The sequence below is a fragment of the Schistocerca piceifrons genome, chromosome 4 (genome assembly GCF_021461385.2).
Source record: "Schistocerca piceifrons isolate TAMUIC-IGC-003096 chromosome 4, iqSchPice1.1, whole genome shotgun sequence".
NCBI lineage: Eukaryota > Metazoa > Arthropoda > Insecta > Orthoptera > Acrididae > Schistocerca > Schistocerca piceifrons.
In genome coordinates this window covers 640,262,445-640,290,091 of record NC_060141.1, presented here as the reverse complement: position 1 = coordinate 640,290,091, position 27,647 = coordinate 640,262,445, and the positions used below count along the sequence as shown (strand labels likewise).

Below are 27,647 nucleotides of genomic sequence, written 5' to 3'. Positions count from 1 at the left end.
CGGTAATCGGTTCCTCGATAACACATTAGCACATCAACCAAGTTTCGCCGCTATACAATTATTATAGCTCACAGTGGACCTCACTTTAAATACAACCACCCGGTATGTGTAACGTAAATACTGCTAAACAAAAACGTTTTCCTAGCTCAAAATTTGTTTTGTCAACATTTGATAGAGGTCGTTTATGACTGGCATCAGACCCTGTACCCAAGCTGCTTCTGGATATAATTCACAAAAAATAGAGAGTACGGAACATTTTTTTTAACAGGAAGGATATTTACGTTTTACTACTACTTGACGAATCGCATGAAGCACGTGATGATCCACACATTGCAGAAATGAAATCTGTCGAAACACCAGCAGTTTCCGATAAGCAGTATAACATCCCAAATATAGAGCCCCTAATTACATCCCTTTTGACAGAAAAAGATATAAAAATTAGTTATCCTCACCCAGGTAGCTACTGGAAACAAAATATTGACACTATTAAAAGTTTGACCAACAGAAATACTAGGGAACTAACAACATCTATTCCACGGAAAAAAACTAAATGAAAGACTATCAGATGATGAATTAATCTACGAAGCATGAAATTCTAAATAAGGAATTCAAAATATATGCTTTACGAAGCTTAAAACCCACACGAGATAAAGTGATCAGAGATAACATTTATCCAAGAAAAGGCTTGTAGCCGCATCGAGCTGTAATTTCGCTGCGACTACAATGAAAAACTTCAATGTAGATGTTAATTCGCTCTCTTGTAGACGTCGCGATAGAAACACGCTTATTGACCGATATTAGATTGTTTCAGACCGATCTGGAATTTTAAAGTTTTTCAAGTATCGTCTTGACGTATTAGTCAAAGTTCTGAAGAAAGGTGATAGAACATTTACCGCTTAGCCAGACAACGGAACAGATATTATACGCAAGGGAAAAGTAACTCGTGTGATACTTAATCAATTCTGGGACTTAGTCGTCGTGATCTGTGATCGTCACGAACATTGAAGGACACAACCATGTACCAGACGCCGACATAAACTCTGCACATAGACTTGAGTAGGAAACATATACAAGCAATCATGAAGAAATCACAGGTGCGCCGTGTTGTCGGAAGCTGTAGTCAATGTCAGAATTGCTGATGTAAATAGTAGCTTCAGTTCCTTGAATGACAGATCGGTGTGCTTTCCACTGCAGTGGTTGTTGTTGTGGTCTTCAGTCCTGAGACTGGTTTGATTCAGCTCTCCATGATACTCTATCCTGTGCAAGCTTCTTCATCTCCCAGTACCTACTGCAGCCTACATCCTTCTGAACCTGCTTACTGTATTGATCTCTTGGTCTCCCTCGACGATTTTTACCCTCCACGCTGCCCTCCAGTACTAAATTGGTGATACCTTGATGCCTCAGAACATGTCCTACCAACTGATCCCTTCTTCTAGTCAAGTTGTGCCACAAATTCCTCTTCTCCCCAATTATATTCAATAACTCCTCATTAGTTATGTGATCTACCCATCTAATCTTCAGCATTCTTCTGTAGCACCACATTTCGAAAGCTTCTATTCTCTTCTTGTCTAAACTATTTGTCGTCCATGTTTCACTTCCATACATGGCTACACTCCATACAAATACTTTCAGAAACGACTTCCTGACACTTAAATCTATACTCGATGTTAACAAATTTCTCTTCTTCAGAAACGCTTTCCTTGCCATTGTCAATCTACATTTTATATCCTCTCTACTTCGACCATCATCACTTATTTTGCTCCCGAAATAGCAAAACTCATCTACTACTTTAAGTGTCTCATTTCGTAATTTAATTCCCTCAGCATCACCCGACTTAATTCGACTACATTCCATTACCCTCGTTTTGCTTTTGTTGATGTTCATCTTATATCCTCCTTTCAAGACACTATCCATTCCGTTCAACTGCTCTTCCAAGTCCTTTGCCGTCCCTGACAGAATTACAATGTCATCGGTGAACCTCAAAGTTTTTATTACTTCTCCATGGATTTTAATACCTACTCCGAACTTTTCTTTTGTTTCCTTTACTGCTTGCTCAATATACAGATTGAATAGCATCGGGGAGAGGCTACAACCTTGTCTCACTCCCTTCCCAACCACTGCTTCCCTTTCATGCCCCTCGACTCTTATAACTGCAGTGGTTAGATAATTCAAAAGTTCAATAAACTCAGTTATAACTTTAATACTTCGTGTCGTCTACATCATTTAATTGAACTTTATTATGTAACTGTGAATAATTATTTTCTTGGTAGATCGCCGAAGCTAAAGGTGACTGAGTGACATTATTAACAGGGAAGAGTAATTGAACATTGTATTGCGACGGTTTCTGTACGTTATTTAGAGAATGCATTATCTCTGGATTTACGACGTAGGGGTTGTTGAATTAGCAACGTAGCGACTCATGAACGACACTATAATCACAAATCAACATCCTCGCAAGACTATAATGTGGCATCGGCTTGAATGGAGAAACTTATAATTCGAGATATATTATCTACGTTTGAACATTCATTTGCAAACCGGGAATAAAAACTACTGTTATCAAATGGTTCAAATGGTTCTGAGCACTATGGGACTTAACTTCTGAGGTCATCAGTCCCCTAGAACTTAGAACTACTTAAACCTAACTAACCTAAGAACATCACACACATCCATGCCCGATGCAGGATTCGAACCTGCGTCCGCAGCGGCCGCGCGGCTCCAGACTGTAGCGCCTAGAACAGCTCGGCCACTCTGGCCGGCTACTGTTATCAAGTTACGCGTAAGTTTATAAGCCCGTCACGAACACACGAAGGATATTTGGTTTATTGTTTCAAATAAAGGGAGTTGTTGCGGTACCGAGTGGTACAGTCCCTGTGTGTAGCACTAAATAATGCAGACATCCTTCAAACACCATTGCTTCAATTGTAAGCGAGGGTCGCTTATACATTTCGGTCTGCTGCTTCATCGATACGCGGATATCTCTGAAAGAGAGTTAGTATATGAAACTAACCAAACAAAGCGAGGAGTTTGTTTTAACAGTTAGAGATCGGAGTTGTCATGATCGACGGACGCCGACCTGTGTCAACCAAACTTGAACATCCAGCTAGAACCGCCTCCTCAACATGGGTCAAGAATCACTCCTCACCTCCATTGGTCCAATGCTGAAGGGCACAGAGATACCCTTGAATAGATTAACACCGGCATTAGAAGCAAGAAGCATTGGGGAAGGTAGCTTTGGGACAGAATGGAGAGGATGAAAAGTCGACACCGGCACACAGACTACTCGTCTCGAATAGCACCAACGGGGCCGAAGCGTTTAACGTCTGCATCCCACGGCCGGATCATCGTTAATAGTGTCATATGCGGTGTGAGGGGATTTTATATGGGATCAAACTGTGTCCTTGATGTGTCTGGCACCAGTGAACGGTGCAGGTGGCTACTGTCCGGCAATTTGCATCCGTATATTGGCCTACAGCACCACGAAAACAACCCGTACCTTCAGCAACACCTTACACTGTCCAACCGCTCATGAACTGTACGACAGTTATCTGATGAATACTCCAGGGACACGAGAGTACTTGTGATATGGTTTCATTACGTCATGGAGTCCATACCTCGATGTATCGTTGCTGTTATCAGGCCTAAAGGGGGTGCTCATGGTACTCCATTAGTATCCCTATATCAGTTTCACCTTAGCCTCAAGTGTTTTACAAAGAAAGGTGGTCTATTACGATCACAACTGACGTTCTAGTAGGTTGACAAAGTTGGTTCAAAAAATGGTTCAAATGGCTCTGAGCACTATGGGACTTAACATCTATGGTAATCAGTCCCCTAGAACTTAGAACTACTTAAACCTAACTAACCTAAGGATATCACACACATCCATGCCCGAGGTAGGATTCGAACCTGCGACCGTAGCGGTCACCGGGTTCCAGACTGTAGCGCCTAGAACCGCTCTGCCACCCCGGCCGGCATGAAAGATTATGTCGGTTCTAATTTCGCGTCAGCCGCACAAGAGTAACGCTAGTAGCGCCTCTATGAGAATGCAAATCAGTTTTGCTTTAAACACGCGCAGTAACGGTCGTGAGTGTTATTTGACTTTGAAATTGGACTTGGAAAGTTGATGTTAGTTATGAATACCCTTAGGCGACAAAGATGTCATTACCAACACCTAACTGAGTTTGAACGACGTCGTGTGACAGGGCTACGAGAAGCTGGATGTTCCTTCTGCGATACTGCAGAAAGACTTGGCAGAAATGGAGACACTGTACATGACTGCTGGCAGCGGTGGTCACGAGAATGTACGGGTGCAAGAAGACCGTGTTCAGGACTTTCACATGGGATTATCGAGAGGGACGACCAACGTGTTCAGACGACGGCTCTGGCGCATCGTACTGCATTAGCAGAAGCTATAAGATCAGCAGTTGGCACCACAGTGACACAACGAACTGTTACAAATCGGTTACATCAAGGACAGCTCCGAGCCAGACGTGCTGTAGCGCTCATTCCACTGACCGCAAACCAACGCCAATTTCGACTTTAGTGGTGTCAACTGACAGGTCGCTGGAGGGCATGGTTGAGGCCTGTTGTATTTTCTGATGAAGGCTGGTTCTGCCTCTGTACCAGTGATGCCCATGTACTGGCTAGAAGGACGCTAGTTGAGAGCCTGCAATCGAACTGTCTGCGTGCTAGACACGCTCGATCTACACCTGGAGTTATGGTCTGGGGTATGATTTCGTATGACTGCAGGAGCACTCTCGTGGTTACCCCAAGCACTCTGACTGTGAATTTGTGCGTGAATCTAGAGATTCGACGTTCCATTCAAGAACAGCATTATAGGTGGTGCTTTCCAATAGGACAACGCTCACCCACATACCGCTCTTCTAACACAAAACACTCTATTGAGGATCGACGTGTTGCCTTGGCCTGCTCGATCACCAGATTTGTGTCCGATCGAGCGCTTATGGGACGTCGTCGGCCGACAACACCAGCGTTATCCACAAACTGCATTAACCGTCTTTGTATTAACCAACCAAGAGCAATAGGCAAGGCACTCCATCCGGCACCTGTGCACATCCGGCACATGCACGGTTGCATGGTTGCATTCAATATTCTGGCCGTTACACCGGTTATTAACGTACCAGCATTACATATTTGGAATGGCTTATATCGCGCTAACATTAACCTGGGACTTCGCAATGTTAATCGCTTAAATATATTACCTAAACAAATGTATGCACGAAATTTCATTGCTCTGCATTAATTACATTTTGGTGCGGCGATTTTTTTTCCGTCAGTATACTTGCAGGGAGCGCCGAATAACAGCCTCACGGCCGCACGCCTAGGTCGAGGCTCTCGGAGACCTTCACGGGCAAGGCCGATGGCAACAAAAAATTCGAATTCACGTAAGACCTTGACGAGTAAGGAGAGGACGGTGGAATCAAGTGCTGCATTTGGAAGAGATCAAGTTAAATGTGCCCGTCTCCGAACGACGACCACGTGAACAAGTTAAATGTGTCGCCATCCGAAGGACACACGTACAAGGGAATGAAACGCTGTCAAACTGGTGATGAAACTTTTTTGGTTAGCATTGGTATAACGGTGTTCAAACACCAGAGATAGCGGCTAACTCCAGGTTTGTTGGAGAAATTAATTCTGAAAGCTTTTCTCGAGTTTATAACGATTCTGAAGGTGCGTTTAGATGTGCCATATTTTACTGCAATATTTGACTGCAATATTGCAGCAATGTGGCTGCAATATACGGCAATTACACAGCAACTATTTAAATATAAAACATCTATTGTATGAACTGTCAAAAAATTACAATAAATACTCACAGTATCATACGAAAATATTACGCCATACTGTATGGCTCTGAGCACGATGGGACTTAACTTCTGACGTCATCGGTCCCCTAGAACTTAGAACTACTTAAACCTAACTAACCTAAGGACATCACACACACCCATGCCCGAGGCAGGATTCGAACCTGCGACCGTAGCGGTCGGGCGGTTCCAGACTGTAGCGTCTAGAACCGCTCGGCCAACCTGGCCGGAGCCATAGTGTGTAAAACAGCACAAAATCGATGGGAAATGAATATTTTAGAATATCGCTTGAACTATAACGAGAACAGTCACCAAATACAATCACACCAGATGTTATATATATGTCAGGACAATTCGCAGATGTAATTGAAACAGGTGTTGTAATAATCAATAAATGTTTTACTTACAAGGTCTTCCGGTTTCTTTACAGTCCCACACAGTGGAATTGTGTTTTGTTCTAGAAAATATTTAAAAATGAAAAAAAAACTACAGATATTCTACTGTATTTTTCATACTGTTAATCTGTTTTCGCTGAGCGAGATCACCGCCACACAAACGACTATGGGCTATGGTTATCAAACTTAATATGGCATTAGAAAACATGTACGGAATTCGTGCAGGGAAGAAGCTATAGTTGTTTATGATAACAGTAACAAAGAACCTCAAAACTAACACAGAACTACATTTACGGAATTCTCAGGTGGCACAAATCATATTATACTTACAAGTCACAAACTACGTCTCAGTGTAAAAATATGGTTCAGGTTACAAATATCACGAGTGTTTCATGAGGAGTGACACACACACCTATACTCGTAGAACGTTTAAACAGCAGGATATTTCGAAATTTAATACAGTTATAGCAGAAGCCTGAAGTGGTACGCGATGTTCAGTGAACTCAAGTGTGAACCCATGGCAGGAAGACTATCATTTCGCGGAACACTATTGAGAAAATTTAGTGAACCGACATTTGAAGCTGACTGCAGAACGATTATATTGCCACCAACATAAATTTCGCGTAAGGGTCACGAATAAAAGAGAAACTAGAGTTCGTACGGTGGCGTATTGTCAGTCGCTTTTCCCTCGCTCTGTTTGCGTGTGGAACAGGGAAGCAAATGATTATTAGTGGTACAAGGTACGATCAGCCACGCACCGTACTATTGCAGATACAGGCGTAAATTTAGATGTAGAAGGTAAATGCAAGGCTGTGGTTTGGGCAGTATATTGTATTACTGAAGGTACAGGTTTCTTGCGTGCTGCTGTAGGCAGACATACGTATGCGAATGGTCTGACAATAGACACCTGTAGTTCGGCGGTGAGAGACGATGACAGACGCTTGAATGGGGAAAGATAGATGCGGCGCATAGGAAAATTAAAGAGACCTTTGGGAAAACAGAAGCATCTCTATCAATATTGAGAGCACATATGACAAGCCTGCACGAAGCAAATATAAGAAGTATGAATGTTGTAAGGAATGCATAGAGGGGAAAGATTTCAAGAAAATGTTACAGAAAGAGATGAAGAAATTATTAAAGACAGATGCAAGATATGATACTACGAGGGGCATTTGATAGAGTTGTGAAACAAGTCCCTCAAAGTAGATTAATTATTCCAATCTTTGGAAGAGCCTGTCATAACATCATAACAAAGCTATTTCACTTGGTATGCATGCCATGTCAGACTGGAGAAATCCTCTCAGGCTTCAAGCAGAATGGAACAGTTCTTATTCCAAGGAAGGCAGGTGCGGACAGGTGGCAATACTACCGAACATTCAGTTTAATAAGCTATGGTTGCAAAATACTGAAATGAATTATTCACAGAAGAATGGAAAAATTGGTGGAAGCCGATCTCGGGGAAAATCAGCTTGAATTATAGAGAAATGTATGGCCGGCCGTTGTGGCCGAGTGGTTCTAGGCGCTTCAGTCCGGAACGGCACGACTGCTACTGTCGTAGGTTCGAATCCTGCCTCGGACATGGGCTGAAATCTATCCATGATTTAATCTGTAACTTGAGAAGGCACTAAAGGCAAACCAGGGGACATTTGGAAACGGAATTAGAGTTCAAGGAGAAGAAATAAAAGTTTTTCTGTTTGCCAATAATACTGAAATTCCGCCAGGAGCATGGAAGGACGTGTAAGAGTAGTTGAATAGAATAGATAGTGTCTTGAGGCTATAAAATGAGTACCAACAAAGGGAAAGGATAATGAAATGCAATCGCATTAAATCAGGTGCTGATAGAATTATATTAGAAAATGAGAAACTAAAAGTAATGGATGAGTTTCGCTTTCTGGGTAACAAAATACCTGACGATGGCCGCAGAAGAAAATGTTTTAGTCATAAGCCGTTTGACTGGTTTGATGCGGCCCGCCACGAATTCCTTGACTGCGCCAACCTCTTCATTTCAGAGTAGCGCTTGGTCCTTGCGTCCTCAGTTATTTGTTGGATGTATTTCAATCTATGTCTTCCCCTATGAGCTTTTAACCTCTACAGTTCCATTTATTATCATAGAGGTTATTCCCTGATGCGTGAATTCATGTCCTGTCATCTTATCCCTTCTTCTCGTCATTGTTTTCCGCAAGTTCCTTTCTTCTCCGATTCTGCGGAGAACCTCGTCATTCCTTACCTTAACAGTCCACTTAATTTTCAGGATTCTTCTGTAGCACCACATCTTAAGGGCTTCGATTCTGTTCTGCTTTTTGCTACAGAATAATGTTGGAAATTATCTGCGTCGAATAACTAATAAGGACGTATTCAATCGATTGGTGATACATGGAAGCTCAGTTTGACTAAATGAAGGGGCAGATTGATAGAAGAACCCCAAGGCATCTAGGAGTCGTTAGTCCGGTAATGGAAGGAAGTGTATGCGGATGGATGGAGGGAGGGCCGGATTAAAACTGTGTCGGGAATCTGTCCTGCATACAGTAAAAATGGTTCAAATGGCTCTGAGCACTATGGGACTTAACATCTGTGGTCATCAGTCCCCTAGAACTACGTAAACGTAACTAACCTAAGGACATCACACACATCCATGCCCGAGGCAGGATTCGAACCTGCGACCGTAGCGGTCACGCGGTTCCAGACTGAAGCGCCCAGAACAACACGGCCACACCGTCCGGCTGCATACAGTAATCAGATTCAATTTTACGTAGGTTGTTCTGGTTATACAAGATGAAGAGGTTTGCACAGGATAGGCTAGCATGGGCATCACTGCGGTTTTCGGGCTGAAGACCGCAGCAAGCAATAAATGAAACTGAGTAAGTGGATTTTACGGGTGTGTAGGAATTGGGGAGAGGTGGCTGAAGTGTTAGGTTACGTTTTTTCGATAAGAGGAGAGTTACATTTTATCTATAGTGTTAGCTATTTATTAGTTTCACTTCATTCCTATACGTTCTGCTGATTCCAGTTCTTTACTGAGTGTTGTATATGAGGTTAATCAAGTAGCTGTGGACAGCCCACAACACGTGGTCAGCAAATACATCACGCACTTCGTGTCCTACTTATGTGTACATATTTTGCATTCGTTTTCGATAACATGTTTTGCAATTTCTCCCACATTGTGCGCCATTTTTCACTTGGAGTAGCTCATCATAACTGTAATTATGTGCCCGTGAAATTCATTATAGAAGCCGGTGTAGTGCTCGTGTCAGCGCCGTTTCAATAGATTTTTTTTATCAAATAAATGTTTTTGATAATGATGTAGATATAAATTGGTGGCGTCCTACGGAAAGGACCTTTACAATTCGCCTGCGATGCTCTTGAAATGCAATGGAACGAGAAGACGGTTTTAGTAAGGCCCGGGTTTCTCCGGTGAAACATTTTCCACGATCTGTTATTTAAATCGCACACTTCTTCAGACGTCATATGTCGGACAACAGCAGGTTGTTGCCTTCCGAAGCCTTTCGCAACGGGGCTATTAAGTATGTCCCGCTCTTCTGTAAACGAGCCTCTAGTCTCAAAAGCGCGTGCGTTACTCGAACAGTTGAGAACGGACATTCGACTGTTTTATCGCACATATTAGTTGTTGAAACCTCATGCCTGTCCACTTTATGCAACAGCAAAGCGTCACAAAGTATCGTACATTCTTCTAGCAATAGTTGTTTCTTTTGTCAACTTATGTAACATCAAGACGCAGAAAGATCATTCGCGCCTTTAATTTAGCTCTGAAAGCTGTATATTAAACGTATAATGTTCACAAGTTAACCTGCTTACTAGATCAGGAGTACATTCATACTGGTTTCAGGTTATGTGACGCAGTGGCTGTGGGAGAGACTTAAAATGTATTGTGTGGTGTCACCGCCAGACACGACACTTGCTAGGTGGTAGCCTTTAAATCGGCCGCGGTCCATTAGTATACGCCGGACCCGCGTGTCGCCACTGTCAGTAATTGCAGACCGAGCGCCACCACACGGCAGGTCTAGAGAGACGTACTAGCACTCGCCCCAGTTGTACAGCCGACTTTGCCAGAGATGGATTACTGACAATTACGTTCTCATTTGCCGAGACGATAGTTAGCATAGCCTTCAGCTACATTTGCTACGACCTAGCAAGGCACCGTATTCAATTGATATTGAGATGCTATTAATGTATCATCAAGAGCGATGTTCTACAAATGTGTATTAAAGTTAAGTATTCCAGAAGCTACGTACTTTTCTTTATAGCATTCATTAAGTATCCTGTTTCAGACCTCACGCCAGCCTGCGTGAGTTTAAGCGCGTGCCTTTCGGCTTCCTCTCATTGTGTCTAGGCTGTCTTCTCTGGACACAACATATTGCTTCCAGAATGTTACATGCTGTATACAAGGGGATATATAGAACAATTAAATATGTATTCTATGAATAAATGTTCGTCAACTTCATGTATTACGAATCTTTTTTACTGTCATATATGTTTAGGAGTGAAAGCTCGATTTTCTGAGTTTTTAAGTTTCAGCTGAAGATTTTCGTTAGTATCTGGTGAAGGGCTCACACACGGGGAAGGTTATGTAGTTAAATAAAAGAAATGGTTCCTGGTGAACAATAAACTAGAACACTATCCGTAGGTTATAAAAATGTTCAAATGTGTGTGAAATCTTATGGGACTTAACTGCTAAGGTCATCAGTCCCTAAGCTTACACACTACGTAACCTAAACTATCCGAAGGACAAACACGCATACCCATGCCCGAGGGAGGACTCGAATCTCCACCGGGAGTTACAAATAGCTAGATTTTGCAAGCACCTGCTTCCTCTTAGACTATGCCAAGACTCGTCCATGTCACTAGAACTTCACAGTTCGCCACACGTAGGCGAACGTCACAGTTCGCCACATGTAGGCCAAAGAGACAGGAACATTGCGCTGAAATTTAGTAAATACATTTAATTTTCAGCAACGGATTAAAATATCCATAGTAGCCAGTTTGCTTGTATCTGGACACACTGCTGACATTGTAAAAAACCTACACAAGGATATTACATAACACTACACTGAGTTGACGAAAGTCACGGGACAGCGATATGCACATGGCGGTAGTACCCCGCAAACAAGGTATAAAAGGACAGTGAAATGCCGAACCTGTCATTTGTTCTCAGGTGATTCAAGTGACGGAAATTAACGGACTTCCAACGCGAAATTGTAGTTGGAGCTAGACGCATGGGACATTCCATTTCGGAAATCGTTAGTGAATTCAAAATTCCGAGATCCACAGTGCCAAGAGTGTGCTTAGAATACCAAATTTCAAGCATAACCTCTCACCATGGACAACTCAGTGGCTGACGGGCTTCGCTTAACGACCGCGAGCGGCGGAGTTTGCGTGGAGTTGTCAGTGCTAACAGACAAGCAACACTGCGTGAAAGAACCGCATAAGTCGATGAGGGACGTACGATGAACGTATCCGTTAGGACCTTGGGACTAAATTTGGCATTAATGGACTATGGCACCAGAGGACTGACATGTGTGCCTTTGCTAACAGCATGACATTGCATGTATCGCCTCTCCTGGGCCAGTGACCATATCGGTTGGATTCTAGACGACTGGAAAACTTTGGTGTGGTCAGATAAGTGCCGATTTCAGTTGGTAAGAGCTGCTGATAGGGTTCGATTGAGGTACAGATCCCAAGAAGCCAAGGACCCAAATTGGTTATATTTAGCTGCTTGGAGACCATTTGTAGCCGCTCGTGGACATCGTATATCCGAACAACGATGGAATTTTTATGGATGAAAATGCGCCATGTCACCCGGCAAAAACGTTCTCGATTGGTTTGAAGAACGTTGTGGACAATTCGAGTGAATGATTTGGTTATCCAGATGGCCCGACATGAACCCCACGGAACATTTATGGGACACGATCTAGAGAACAACTCGCGCACAAAATCCTGCGCCGGCAACAATTACGCAAGTATGCGCGACCATAGAGGCAGCATGACTCAATATTACTGCAGGGGACTTTCAACGATCGAAATGGTTCTAAGCACTATGGGACTTAACATCTGAGGTCATCAGTCCTCTAGACTTAGAGCTACTTAAACCTAACCAACCTAAGGACATCACACACATCCATGTCTGAGGCAGGATTCGAAACTGCGGCAGTAGCAGCAGCGCGGTTCCGGACTGAAGCGCCTAGAACCGCTCGGCCACAGCGGCCGGCAGTTTCAACGACTTGAGTCCATGCCACGTAGAGTTGTTGCACTACGTCGGGTAAAAGGAGGTCCGACACGATATTAGGAGTATCCCATGACTTTTGTCACCTCAGTGGAAAGCCACCAGATCGGTCATTCAGGAACATCTAGAATTTTTTTCACAAAATTGTTCAATCACATCACATGCAGAATTAATAAAGAGAAAACTGTAGCTCTCAACAGTTCTAAGAATTTTTGGCTTAAAGAATTCTACCTACAGAAGGCTCTTCTTTCATACTTTTCTTAACTTACTTCCAAAAATCAACTCATTGCCATTTTTTGTAGACACTTTCATAAGAAACCTTCATTACGTCGTTTCTTTATGATTACTCATAGCTATAAGAAAATTTTGATAGCTTGTTCAGGAATCGTGTATCCAGAGTTAGCTATATCTTTATACAACTACTTTGAGTTAAATGTTTGAGACCTTAAAAAATCTGTGTGTCCAATGTTTTCATATATCTCACTATTGTCGCGAAAATGTCAAATAACATAATGAAATTTAATGGTGGTCTATCAGTGAAGCAGATTGTCACCAAATCCTGGTATTTTACAGCGTTGTAGTTTGACTTCCACTTGGACTCACGTGTTCTTTCTATTTATTTAACAATATAACCTCCCTCATGTATCAGTCATAACATGCCATGACGAAAAACTCGTAATGAAACTAGAATATTTATATAACTGACACAATTAGTTTTAGAACGTGTATTGGCCCGAGAGCTAAATTTGACAAGAACTACATAGAAAGTATTGTATCTTAATCGATTAATAGATATCCATTCAGTGTCTTTTTGGGTAGCATATGTCACTGGTGCAAGCTACATATATATTTCAAAATCATTAATATGAATGTGAAAGTCACAGTTTCAATTTAACAATGTGAAATTGTATCAATTTTATAATTGATTCCAGGGTATTCAACAAGTTGTTCAGAAGTAGTATTTTTATTACTAATACTACAGCAATAATGTTACGTTGACACTGAAAATTAAAACACTGAAGTAGGAAAAAACTAATTAAAAGTAGGAAGAAAATCGTGAGTGCAACAAAATACCAAACTACTGCTTCTCATAGTGGAGAAACGGAAATAAACTTCAAAAATACCACGGTATTTGCTTTCGAGACAATGCTCAATCTGTTATTTAGTCTTATAACAAACAGTCAGTGCTAAAATTATACAACAGTACTGTTGTGTGGGTGAACAATTTCAGCAACAAAAACTGACATGCGTCAACAAGTAAATCAGTGAATACGAAATATGATCAAAGTGAAGAAAAAATATTTAAATCTGTCGGTATAATGATGTACCAAAGAAACGTATACTTTAGAACATAATTCCTATACACGCTCAATTTCCTCATTATATCTTCGCAGAAAGCTTCTAGGCAACATAATAAAAGCTAATATATTAACCAGAAAAAAGGCAAGTCACTATCCATACCAAAACCTCCATTCGTTTCAACTAGTTTACCATTTTAAGCTCCGATTTCCGTTATATTAGCGTACAGTACGACTATAAGTAAATCACAACGGGAAACATTCCGAGGTTTAATATAATGTCTAGACCCCAGAAGGGGCAACTGCTCCTTCTTGCCAGCCTTGCGGACGTCTATGTCATTGTCGATATCGAGTACTGTGTTTATGTTTCTCCTCATACGCTACCAGTATTACTGTCAATATGATGACGTGCTGCCAGCATTTTGATGATGAAAAGTTCACTGAAGATCTTCCCTGCACCGAGACTATTTTGAGCCTTTGGATGGAAAACAGGAATAACTTTTACCGAAATCACCACGGATTGTTACTTCTCTACTCTCCAATAATCTCTAGGCGGAGACAAGAGTACGTGCTGGTGCACAGCTTTGAAATATGGAAAGGTCTTTTCGCATAGTTCTTTCCTAAGCGTTACGCGTTTCAAAATTTCGTTATCAGACTGTAGGTATAGAATAAAGCGTACAAGGAGATTAACGAATCCAGTATGCACATAATAACATAATTATGTAACTTAGTAATCCATACAGAGAATTTTAAGTATAACATTGAACGTACATTTAAATCAAACTTTAGTAAAAAAAAAAAAGCCTCATCAAAGTGAGAACATGGGCTGAATATAATACAGACCTCACCTCATAAAGGCGTATTTGAAAGTGGCGTTATCTATTCGAACAGAAGCGGTGTCAAACTGACTGCAGCTATTGAGGTACCTAAGAAGTAAACAAAGGCTGGTAGGTGGCACTGTCATTGGCCCCAGAAATGAAGAATAACTTTACAAAGAACTATACATTGCGATGAACTATACAACACCGTTAACAACTTGACAAAGAAACAATTATGCTACTTTTATGGAAGAGAAACTCAAATATTGACAGTAGGTGAAATTCACATAGCATGAAATATGCGTCGTTAGGTGGCACCGTGAACAACGTTACAGAGTTAGTCGTCGGTCAATTATCAAAACTGGTTGTTTCAATGTAAAGAAACAAAATGTAAGCTGTGAAAGGGAAAGGTTACAGTCATGACAAAATAAAATTTTATTCAAATATCACCGAATGTACTCATATTACAAAAGTAGAACACGTAATAAAAGACATGCAACATAATCATTTAGGTGATCCTAGATTAGTGGCAACAACTTGGAATAAAAGGAAACCGTTACTACAATTGAAAGGATTTTTGTTTTTTAAAAGAACTTCTACATCTACATCTACAAGAATACTCTGAAAACAACATTTTAGTGCCTGGCAGAGGGTTCACCGAACCACCTTCACAATAATTCTCTGTTATTCCAATCTCGTACAGCGCTCGGAAAAAACGAACACGTATATCTTTCCATGCGAGCTCTGATTTCCCTTATTTTATTATGGTGGTCATTTCTCATGATATAGTATCCTTTCTTCATGGTACAGTATTAGATTGTAATAACAGGCCAGCTTTTATCACTTTACAACCTTCATTAACATAAATGCTGCAAGAGTATGACCAACAGTAGTCATACTACAATAGTCAAACATACAATGGATTACGTGCAAAATAACTTTTTAAGTAAGCCTAAATAAGTGGTAACAATTTGAAGTGAAATAATAGACAACGAAAGTATCAAATATATGTATATGAGATGAAATCCGTATTATATTCAGCCTGTGTGCTCAGTTTCGTGAGCTTTTTACTAATTTTTGGTAGAAATGCAGGTGCGATATTAAATGAAAATTCTGGGTATGGATTACTAAGATGGCTACTTCCGTTATTTTGTACATATCGTTAACTTCACTATACACTTTATTCCACAGCTTCTGTCTGGTGATGATGATGATGTTTGGTTTGTGGGGCGCAGAACTGCGCCATCATCAGCGCCCGTGCAATGTCCCAATTTTTACATAGTCCAACTTTTTCACAGCCCAATCTAGCCACTGTCACGAATGATGATGATGAAATGATGAGGACAACACAAACACCCAGTTCCTGGGCAGAGAAAATCCCCAACCCTGCCGGGAATCGAACCCGGGACCCTGTGACCCCGAGGCAGTAACGCTAGCCACTACACCACGAGCTGCGGACCTTCCGTCCGGTGATGGAATTTTTAAACGCGTGAATTTCTAAAGAATTGTGCAGTTAAGATCTTTCCATATTTCAAAGTTGTGCCAAATCTGAATGGTCGTCTTTAGATTAGATTAGATTAATTATTCATTCCATAGACCCATAAAAGAGGGAATCCTCCTGGGTGTGGATCATGTCAGATAAATACATTACAAAAATGTAATTAGAAAAACTTGAGTTTCATTAATTTTATTGATCATCATTCAGACATTTGCTAGTTTCTTGGCTATTACAACCAAGTATTGTCAAAAATTAAAGTAAATTAGTCATTTCGGTGATCCGCAGTTAAGAACAGTCAGATTATGTACAAGATTTAAAATTAAACTTCCACTATTTACAGACTTAAGACCTACATCTGCTTTCCATACATCCATCATTCACCCAGCAGGTAGTTACTTGGCTGTTACAACCAAGTATTGTCAAAAATTGAAGTATAATAAATTTTCATTAAAATGGTCTACTGCACTTGTTGAGAAACTCACGGATGGAGTAGAAGGAGTTGGCCACCAAAAATTCTTTTAAATTATGTTTAAATTGTGCCTTGTCTGAAACTAAACTCTTAATGGTTGCTGGTAACTTATTGAAAATATGCGTTGCTGAGTACTGGACTCCTTTCTGGGCAAGGGTAAGTGATTTTAAATCTTTATGTATAGTGTTCTTATTCCTAGTATTGATACTGTGTACTAAGCAGTTAGTTGGAAAAAGAGATATATTATTTACAACAAACTTCATTAAGGAATAAATATACTGAGAAGCTCTTGATAATATGCCCAATTCTTTGAATAGGTTTCGACATGATGTTCTTGGACTTACACTACGCATTTCTCTGATTATACGCTTCTGTACTCTAAAAAATTTTTCTCTGTTTGTGCAGTTATCCGAAAATATGATATCATACAACATAATGGAGTGAAAATAAGCAAAATATGCCCGTTTTTTTATACTTATATCTCCTATATCTGATATCATTCGCATTGCAAACACAGACTTGTTTAGGCGCTTTAGCGGATCGTTAGTATGTTGCTCCCAACTGAATTTATTATCAAGTTGTAATCCCAAGAATTTTCCACTCTCAACTTCTCCTATTTCCATGTCATCATATTTTATACACACACCATAAGGAAAGCCCTTGAAAGTTCTGAACTGTATATAGTGGGTCTTTCCAAAGTTTAATGACAGTGAATCGGCTATGAACCACCTATTAATCTCAGTAAAACTTTGATTAGCTGCCCTTTCTAAATTTGTATTTGATTTACTATTTATTGCAATGTTTGTATCATCTGCAAATAAGACAAACTTGGCATCTGGTAATGTGACAGATGACAGGTCATTAATATACACAAGAAACAGTGGTGGACCTAGTATGGAACCTTGGGGAACACCTCATGTAATTTCTTCCCAGTCAGATGACGTATGATAGCCTACTGCTGAAGTGTTACGTAATGACACCCTTTGTTTTCTCTTAGTAAGAGATGACTGAAACCACTTTGCAGCACTACCAGTGACGCCATAATATTTTAATTTACGTAAAACAATGCTGTGATTCACACAGCCAAACACCTTTGACAAGTCACAGAATATGCCACTTGCCTCTAATTTGTTGTCCAATGAATTAAGGACATTTTCCCTGTAAGTGTAAATAGCTTTCTCAATAACAGAACCCTCAAGCAACCCAAACTGTGACTTTGACAGTATGTTATTTCCACTAAGGTGCTTAAGTAGGCGCTTGAACATAACCTTTCCCTACAATGGATGTATTTCCCCATCAAGTAATGGAGTACGGAGTGTGGCGTGGCTCACCGTCGTCCTGAAGATGTCAGCATCGTACGAGAAGACGTAGGCGCCGGCAGTCGCCGCCATCATGACCAACGACAACGCCGCGCCGGCGGTCGCACTGCGCGGGCTTTCCATTGCTACTCGCGCCGCGCCGTCCGGCGGCCCACACATATAGCGAGCTGTCTCGTGGTCCAGTAGTGACCAAGTGGGGGGGAGGGGGGGAGGGGGAGGGCTGAAGGCCGTACGCAGCCGTGGCCCAGTACCTCGGCCAGCAAGGTCGCGAGCGACGACCCCGTCTGCTGGGGGGGGGGGGGGGGGGGGGGGGGGGGGCGTGGCGCCCCAACAGCGCCACCCGCTCCAGTTATGACACAGCACGTCGTTTATCCCTGGAGCTCGCTGCTGCTGGAGGAAGAGGAGCGGTTTGGCCGACCTCACACTGGACAAGTTAGCTGACGTCGACGTGGAGCTGTACGAGTTTTGTGACCTCACTGCCTGTCATTTCACACTGAGGAGCCATAGCCTAGCATAGAACACAAAATAAGGGCTGCAATATTTCGTCTACGTGCTACAAAAGGAGGAACCAATACGAGGCTTGTAATATTATTGGATTTCAGTTACTTTGCATGTGAGATATTTGTCATTAAAGAAAAGAGCAGCCAACGAGCTGTAGTTCGTAAAGATGCTAAGCATCACAGCGCGAGAGTAAAGAGATGAAATATTTTTGTTTAATGTGCGCATATACCAAAACGCGCGTCCAGCGTACAAATACTCTAAATAACCACTTTGACCCGCTGGACGCAGATGTATAAAATCATTGCCGCAGCGCTTGATAACAAGAAGCTGCGAAACAGAGAAAAGAACAACCTATCTTTTGTTAAGAAATATTCTAGAGACTTCATTATCCCTTGTACTTTTGGTCGCCGACATGTTAAGACGTACTACATAGCATTGCTACATGTTGTATTTTTATTTTGTGTAAAAACTATGTGAAACGACGAACAAACGTTTCTGTAACTCGCGTGTGGATACAATGTACTTACGCACACGCCAGGACATTTAATTTTAAGAAGGAACGGACTGACAAAGCAGCTATTATTGGACTGCGCCATTACAAAAGAAATATCAGATGTAAGTCATGCATTTATTGTGTGTTTGTCAATGTGTAGAAGTTTAAAGCCAATTTATTCAAAATATTTTACGATACAGTAATTTTCTTCTTATTCTTTTCTTTCACTAACCAAAAATGTTGTTCAAATTGTATATCAGCTTTGTTACAGGTTCGCAATTGATCGCGATGTCTCGATTGTATTTGGGGGACCACTAATGTGTTCACTTCCGACCTGTTAATCTTTCTCTTATGAAATTCCACTAATTTGCTTTCATTTCCATTTTTATATTCAAATAGGTCCCTTAGATATTTTCATCGAAGATTCTGATTGCGTGAAAGCAATCCGCGTCAATTATTCGCGTAATCAATCCGTACGTTTCCTGAACACAATCGAGAACCGACGCCTCAGTGATCAATTAATAATCTCTCTCTCTCTCTCTCTTTTAAAATCGTACTAAAAAACGGCTACACAGGATAGCCGTAAGTACGCAATCTAGCGTTAGGTTGCATTTTGTCAGTAAATATTACCAATCAACAGTTACAACATCACTATTGTTAATAAGCAAGTTCCTAACGCCAGGGGCTCAAAGAGAAATTTGGAGACTTCACACTGGATTTTATCATTTTCAACTAAATCGCATGTTTTCTGAGTTTTGTATTATAAATTAAGTTCTATGAATGCATGCTGCTTCAAAGCACCAGCACATTGAGGTTTTTTGGAAAACGTGTCTTTATTGGTACAATCTTTTGAAATAAAGTGACAGGAAACGTCATGTTGCTGGTTAAAGAATTGTATTTACTTATTTTTATATTATAATTTCTGTATTATGAAAGAGTGCCGTTTCAAGGCAACGGCACATTGAAAATTCATCAATTCATCAAACACTCCTTATTCTTGATGGGATTTATCGTAATTAAATATCACTTTATAATATATCACCGGTTAAAATTTTCACAATGTCATTTATTCTCAAATTTTGAGTAGCGTAATGATTAGACGAGATCAGTTACCAAGCTGTTTACATCTTGTTGCATCCAATTTCTCTCTCTTTTTTTTTTTTTTTTTTTTTTAACCTCTCTCTCTATCTATCTATCTCCATCTCTCTCTTACACGCCGGCCGAAGTGGCCGTGCGGTTAAAGGCGCTGCAGTCTGGAACCGCAAGACCGCTACGGTCGCAGGTTCGAATCCTGCCTCGGGCATGGATGTTTGTGATGTCCTTAGGTTAGTTAGGTTTAACTAGTTCTAAGTTCTAGGGGACTAATAACCTCAGCAGTTGAGTCCCATAGTGCTCAGAGCCATTTGAACCATTTTTTTCTCTCTCACACAGAAGCGAGTTTGTCCGCTTTTGAAACTTTAATAAGCAGATGTCCTTACTGACTGGCCATGGAATTTTCCTTTCTGTCTTAAAACACGTTCGTACTGAAGTTCTTGTTTACATATACTACAGACATAAGTACTTGACTAGCATGTTGACGATGGAGGAAAATCGTGTTTTAATAGGGCTAATGTAGGAAATTTATGTGTTTCTATGTTCCTATACAACCTACATGGCTTGTGAGCCAGTTACAGCCAATATCTGCCGCTGGAGAGCTAATGGCTGCAGTTCCAAATCACGTGTGCGTGTGACATGGTCGCTAGGTTCAGTTGAATTTGTCGTCCACGTACACATCAATGTCAGCTGCCTTGTCTTGTGTGAGGACAGCTTTACACTGGACTAATTTCATGCTACGACTTTCCTGCTCACTCTGAGGAGTCATAATTCAATACTACTGAACCATGCAGTGTCTTGATATGAACTTGGAAGTGTGGTATAATCTTTTTGTCTGTGTAGCTAAGTAACCACCTTCTTCTCATCCCACCAGGGATCATGTGCCCTATCCACCCCGCCGACCTAACGATGTTCTGATGTTCTGAATGAGTTCGCTCTCAGTCGTTACCACTGATAACTGAAGGTTGGCCACCCAAGGTGAAGGACTGTTAGTCATGTGGCACCCAGATGCCATGAGCATTTGCATAAACTGACTTTGACTTTGAGTAGGTGTATGATTCTTCATTCTATCAAATCACATGCCCAAGTAGCTCTACATATATAATTTAATGTTTACTTAAGACAGAGAAGATTGTTTGAACACTCATAAACAGGAAACAGTTGTCCCATTAAAGAGCCTTAGATCAGGAACAAATAGCGAAACATGAAATCAGGTAGAATGCAAATCTCAGCCGAGAAAGAATGCAGCAATGTATGTAGCTCGGTTTTAAGTTTTGCTGCCTAAGACCAGTTCCATAAAAGAACATAGATAAAACGAAACAACACTGTCCACAGGGGCTGAACTAAAACAGCAAATAATAAAACTGAACTTACATAAATCCTGATTGCCAAATATATAAATTACAAACAGGATTCAAAGCCAAGATATAGGAACGAATCAACAAACCTGGAATTACTGTGGTATAAACAATTTAAGCGACATAAGTTGCCTAAGTTGAAGCCAGTAAAGTCTTTAAATAAAATCAAGGTTAACTCAAATCTAAAAACATACACACACGTAGTTTAAAGGAAACTATGGCACAGTGGATGGCTCTGAATAACTGTTCACAGTCTACACGCTGTGGTGCACATCAAATAAATCCTTCAAGTGCCGATAACTACAGCTCACTACTCCCACTTTGCCCATGAATTCTTTAGCCACAAATATAAAAAAATGGCACAAATGGCTTTAAATACTATGGGACTTAACATCTGAAGTCATCAGTCCCCTAGGCATAGCACTACTGAAACCTAACTAACCTAAGGACATGCCCGAGTCAGGATTCAAACCTGCGACTGCAGCAGCAGCGCGATTCCGGGCTGAAGCGCCTAGAACCGCTTGGCCACAAAGGGCCAGCCCACAAGTATCAGACGAAGCCGCCAAGACCATTTTCCACCAAATCCGAGCCTATTGTGATCTGGTGTGTTTACAGGTATTAACTGATATGTTAGCCAAATGTTTATTCAGGCTTCATGTATAATTCTGGAACTGTTATTAATTAAAATGTTTTCTGTCTGTTCTAGAAGCACATCAATTCATAACGTGCTTTATCGAGTTCGCTAACCTTTCCCCGACAGCTGTGACAAAGTATGCATTCAACACAATATTGAACATATCTCCCCATCCCCCTCTCTGTGTCCACCTTTTCCTCCCTCTGTCTGTCCACCTCAACTGCCTGCTCCCCAATCTCTCTGACTCTTCATCTTCCCTCCTTCTCTGTCCATATCCTCCACCCCTGTCTCTGACCATATCTTCCTCCCCCTCCCTCTGGCCTTATTCTACTTCCCCTCTCTCTTTCCATCTCCACCTCCCCTCTTCCTCCATCTGTCCACCATCACTTTACACAATCCACCTGCCTCCGGCATGTCCCCCTCCTCCCCCCTCTCTGTCCATTTCCTCCTCCCCTTACTCTTCCTTTTCATCCCCTCCTCTATCCATCTAAATCAGTCCACAGCCATGACCATTGGCATGTGTAGCCCCTGATGCACAATTCAATACAGCAAGCCACTACTACTCCGACAATATGTCTGTCATGCAGGGCAGGCTACCTTCAAGAGGGTTGAAAACCATTTATTTGCCCTTCATGTACAGGCTTCCATGCAAAACAGGTCGATAAAGGAGGCCAATACCACTCCAACAAAACACCCCTGTTATGCAGAGCAGCCTACATGTCATGGTCTGGAAAACCGTTTTTGCCCCTGATATGTAGGCCGCACCGCAAAGTACATTGACTTGGCAAGCCAATACCGTTTCTACACAACACACTTGTTGTGCATGGGAACCTACACCAAGGGCTGGGAAAAACCCGTTTTCGCCCATATCTCTGCACATATTGGAGTTGGGATGTTATAAACTCCAAATTGCTGATACTCATGATGCCTGGTGTTTCTGTGACAAATTTTGTTGAAATCGATTCGGCGGTTTATGAAGAGATCCCAGACATAAACACATACACTGCTTAACATTAACATTAAAAAAAGAACAATGTGACATAGGTGACACTGAGACAAATAATGAAGAGATCCCAGACATAAACACATACACTGCTTAACATTAACATTAAAAAAAGAACAATGTGACATAGGTGACACTGAGACAAATAATTTAATATAATACACATGTGGCAGCAAACGTTGGGAAGTAGTCCACAGGTGGACCACAAATGTTGAACATGTGATGTCATCAGATGACATATCTCACTGCGGGTGCAGCTGTTGGGCTTGTTGATCCTATCCTCATTGGTAGGGGACGGTTCTACACATTGCTCCCCTGATCTTGTGTTACTACTACCACGAGAACTACCGTATCACATGGGACAATACAAGAATGAAAAATAAGTACCCTAGGCTAGACAACTACTACACATGCAGCGAGGTAAGACATCTGATGAAAAGAAATGTTCAGCATTTGTCGTCCTCTTTTGAGGTATTTCTCGGTGTTTGCAGCTCCATGTGTCTTATATTAAACTCCGCTGCAGAGTGAAAATCTCATTCTGGAAACATCCCCCAGGCTGTGGCTAAGCCATGTCTCCGCTATATCCTTTCTTTCAGGAGTGCTAGTCCTGCAAGGTTCGCAGGAGAGCTTCTGTAAAGTTTGGAAGGTAGGAGACGAGGTACTGGCGGAAGTAAAGGTGTGAGGAGGGGGCGTGAGTCATGCTTGGGTAGCTCAATTGGTAGAGCCCGAGAAAGGCAAAGGTCTGAAGTTCGAGTCTCGGTCCGGCACACAGTTATAATCTGCCAGGAATTTTCACATCATCCAATGTTCATCTTTTCAGTGCTGCATTCGGCCATGACTTCATTTTTCTGGATGGAAATTGACAGGAGCTCTTGGAACGAGAAGATATTCGACGAATGAGCTAACCTGCATGTTTCCACGATTTACAAAATCCCATCGAGCACGTGTGGCGTGCTTTGGGGAGACGATTGTAGCTCTTCCTCATGCATCACTGACAATCCCACAGTTATCAACCGTGCTGATGGAGGAACGGCACACACAACCACAAGAACTCTTTATCGCGCCGGCCGAAGTGGCCGTGCGGTTAAAGGCGCTGCAGTCTGGAACCGCAAGACCGCTACGGTCGCAGGTTCGAATCCTGCCTCGGGCATGGATGTTTGTGATGTCCTTAGGTTAGTTAGGTTTAACTAGTTCTAAGTTCTAGGGGACTAATGACCTCAGCAGTTGAGTCCCATAGTGCTCAGAGCCGTTTTTCTTTATCACGCACGGGAGCGTGTGGCACGACATGCAATGCCGTCCGTTGTGATCACACACCCTATTAAGACCATGTTCCACTTTTTATAATGTCCAGGGGACCACCATGAATCGCGCTGACATTAGTATAATTATTGTTTTTGACTAAGTCATTTCTGTTCGTCTCATAGCATACACCTTTCAGTTACCTTAACTTTTCCCGGCGAATCGAATGTTCAAATAACTTACTGGTTTGCTGCCGGGTGACGTCGTCGAACACCGCCGATATTTCGACAGGAGCACACCCTGCCATTCTCAAGGCACTGACTCCCTAGCGCATCCCAGGCATGCTCTACGGGAGTAAAACTCTTGAGAATAGCAGGGTGTGCTTCCGTCGAAATATCGGCGGTGTTCGACGACGTCACCCGGCAGCAAACCCGTAAGTTATTTGAACATCCTTTCAGTTACTTTCTGTACCACACTGTACCAGTTTCATAGAGCTGTGCTATTTGGCAGTGACAAGTCATGCGAAAATTACTTTCGTCCGTAAGTTTTGCACACCAATGTATGTTAATGTGTTCACATCACTTCAGTTGACAATTACTAATTCCCTTAAATTTTGCGTTTATTGCGCAGTGCGTAGAGTTACCATCTAAACTGTAGTTTAAAATTAGGGCAATAAACCGCTATTACACCGTGTTGTGTCTAATTCACGGTATAATCCTACAAAATGTCAACAGATGATCGTGCAATCGTGTTCTGCACAGAAGATGGCATTCCGGTCAATGGACAACCACGTCAACGATCAAACGGGGTAATGTTGATCAGGTAGAAACACATCCTGAAAACCAGGGCGGGGCTGACCACGTGTGATATCAAAAGAGAGACCCGTTATTTGGCCGTAAGGGCACGATGGTACCGCCTTAGTACTGGCATCTGAGAAGGAAACGTCTAGAGAGGAGTCGTTAACACGCTGCCTGGACGGTCGAACAATGGGACAATGTTCTTTTCGCAGATGAGTCCAGATTTGGGCTGGAGAGTGATCCTCGAGGCATTCGCGTCGGGATGGAACGTGGAACACGATTTCGGATTTCCAACATTGTGGAAAGAGACCTATATCGAGGAGGATCCCTAATGGTGTTGGCAGGTATTATGTTGACCACTTGAACATCTCTCCATGAAACTGTACGGGTGAATCGGCAAGATTTAACTGCTGTCAAGTATCATGGAGATAACTTCGTGCTGATTGATGATAATGCTCGACCTCATAGAGCATGCGTGGTTGATGTTTTCTTGGAAACGGAAGATGTTGCACCCACGGAGTGGCATGCTCGCTCTCCCGATTTTACTCCTGTAGAGCGTGCCTGGGATGCGTTAGGGAGTCAGTTTTCATCATGTCAGCATCCACCAACCACTCTCCAAGACTTGCGAGCAGCTCTACAGGAAGAGTGGGCGTTATTGACTCAACATGAAACTAATGACATCACTCCACTCACAGCATTTTTCCGTCGATGTCAGGTCTGTATTGCTGCCAAAGGTACTAACACACCATGCTGAGCACATAAACAGCTGTCGGAATGTGTGCACAAATCCGTTAAGTTGGAAAAAACAAAGAACATTTTCGTTCATGGTTATGCATGATGCAGTTGTTTACGTTCTGTGTTCTTTACAAAGGGCGTTCAAAAAGTTTTGCACAGATGTCTCTCTCTCTCTCTCTCTCTCTCTCTCTATATATATATATATATATATATATATATATATATATATATATATATATATATATATGTGTGTGTGTGTGTGTGTGTGTGTGTGTTGCAGGAGAAGAATGAAATTTTTTGTGAACATACTTGGAACATCTAGCTATAAGTTGGTATATAATAGTATTTTCTTTTGAAACTTCCTGGCAGATTAAAACTGTGTGCCCGACCGAGACTCGAACTCGGGACCTTTGTCTTTCACGGGCAAGTGCTCACCAAATGAGCTACCGAAGCACGACTCACGCCCGGTACTCACAGCTTTACTTCTGCCAGTACCTCGTCTCCTACCTTCCAAACTTTACAGAAGGTCTCCTGCGAACCTTGCAGAACTAGCACTCCTGAAAGAAAGGATATTGCGCAGACATGGCTTAGCCACAGCCTGGGGGATGTTTCCAGAATGAGATTTTCACTCTGCAGCGGAGTGTGCGCTGATATGAAACTTCCTGGCAGATTAAAACTGTGTGCCCGACCGAGACTCGAACTCGGGACCTTTGCCTTTCGCGGGCAAGTGCTCACCAAGTGGTTGAGCACTTGCCCACGAAAGGCAAAGGTCCCGAGTTCGAGTCCCGGTCGGGCACACAGTTTTAATCTGCCAGGAAGTTTCATATCAGCGCACACTCCGCTGCAGAGTGAAAATCTCATTCTATTTTCTTTTATTTAGAGGTGAGGCATAATGGACCGTGAAGTAGATGTCAGGTTGCGACAACGGTCGCTGATGGAGTTCCTCTTCAAGATCGGCGATGACTCTGCCACATCGATTCACAGGAAGTTGCTCCCTGTTTATGGGAAGGGCACAGTGGATCGCAGCAGTATCCAGCGGTAGTTGCAAAGGTTTAAAGAAGGTGATTTCTCTCTACTGAACAATCCACGATGCGGTAGACCATCGATGACAGTGAGTGATGTGAATAAGGAGAGCATTGATCAAATCATCCAAAATGACAGTTGTGTGACGACACGATAGCTAGCTGAAATGACTCGTTTCCCATTAGGTAGTGTGGTATCACTGGTACAGTCACCATGGTACAGAAAAATCTGTGCACGTTGGGCGCCTAGATTATCAACAATAGAAATGAAAACGATGAGGAAGAACGTGTGCGAGGGTCTCACGAAGATCTTTACTGAAGAGTGGAAACAGTGTTTTGACGGCGTCATTACCGAGGATGAAAAGTGGTTGTTTATGTCCGAACCTGAGAGCAAAACCCAATCCATGGTGTGGTTCAAATGGTTCTAATGGCTTTGAGCACTATGGGACTTAACATCTGAGGTCATCAGTCCCCTAGAACTTAGAACTACTTAAACCTAACTAACCTAAGGACATCACACACATCCATACCCGAGGCAGGATTCGAACCTGCGACCGTAGCAGTCGCGCGGTTCCGAACTGAAGCGCCTAGAACCGCTTGGCCACCGCGGCCGGCCTCCATGGTGTGACGTCACCCGGTCTCCCTCCAAGACTTTCACGAACAGCGGGCCAAAAGGTGATGGGCTCCTTATTCTGGGATCAGTGTGGTGTCATTTTCATTAACTTTTTGGAACCTGGCTCCACAATTAACCGGGACCGTTACTGTTTGTCATTGGACAAGCTGCGACGTGCCATCAAGAGCCACAGACCACAGCTTCAGAGTCAGCTAATCAGATACACCATGACAATGCCAAACCCCATACAGCCCTTATGACGCAGTAGAAAATCAGGAAAATGGTTTCGAAAATCGTTCC

At 42.2% G+C, this 27,647-nt stretch overlaps 1 protein-coding gene across 1 annotated transcript in view; it reads right to left on the bottom strand.

Annotated features, from left to right (window-relative positions):
* LOC124796083 (lipase 3-like) overlaps positions 1 to 18,019 on the bottom strand; it is a 121,809-nt gene extending 103,790 nt beyond the window's left edge. The window contains exon 1 of the mRNA XM_047260169.1: positions 17,873 to 18,019. Coding sequence (XP_047116125.1) covers positions 17,873 to 18,019 — 147 coding nt within the window. The remainder of the gene's footprint in view (positions 1 to 17,872) is intronic.
* Between the last annotated feature and the right edge of the window lie 9,628 nt (positions 18,020 to 27,647).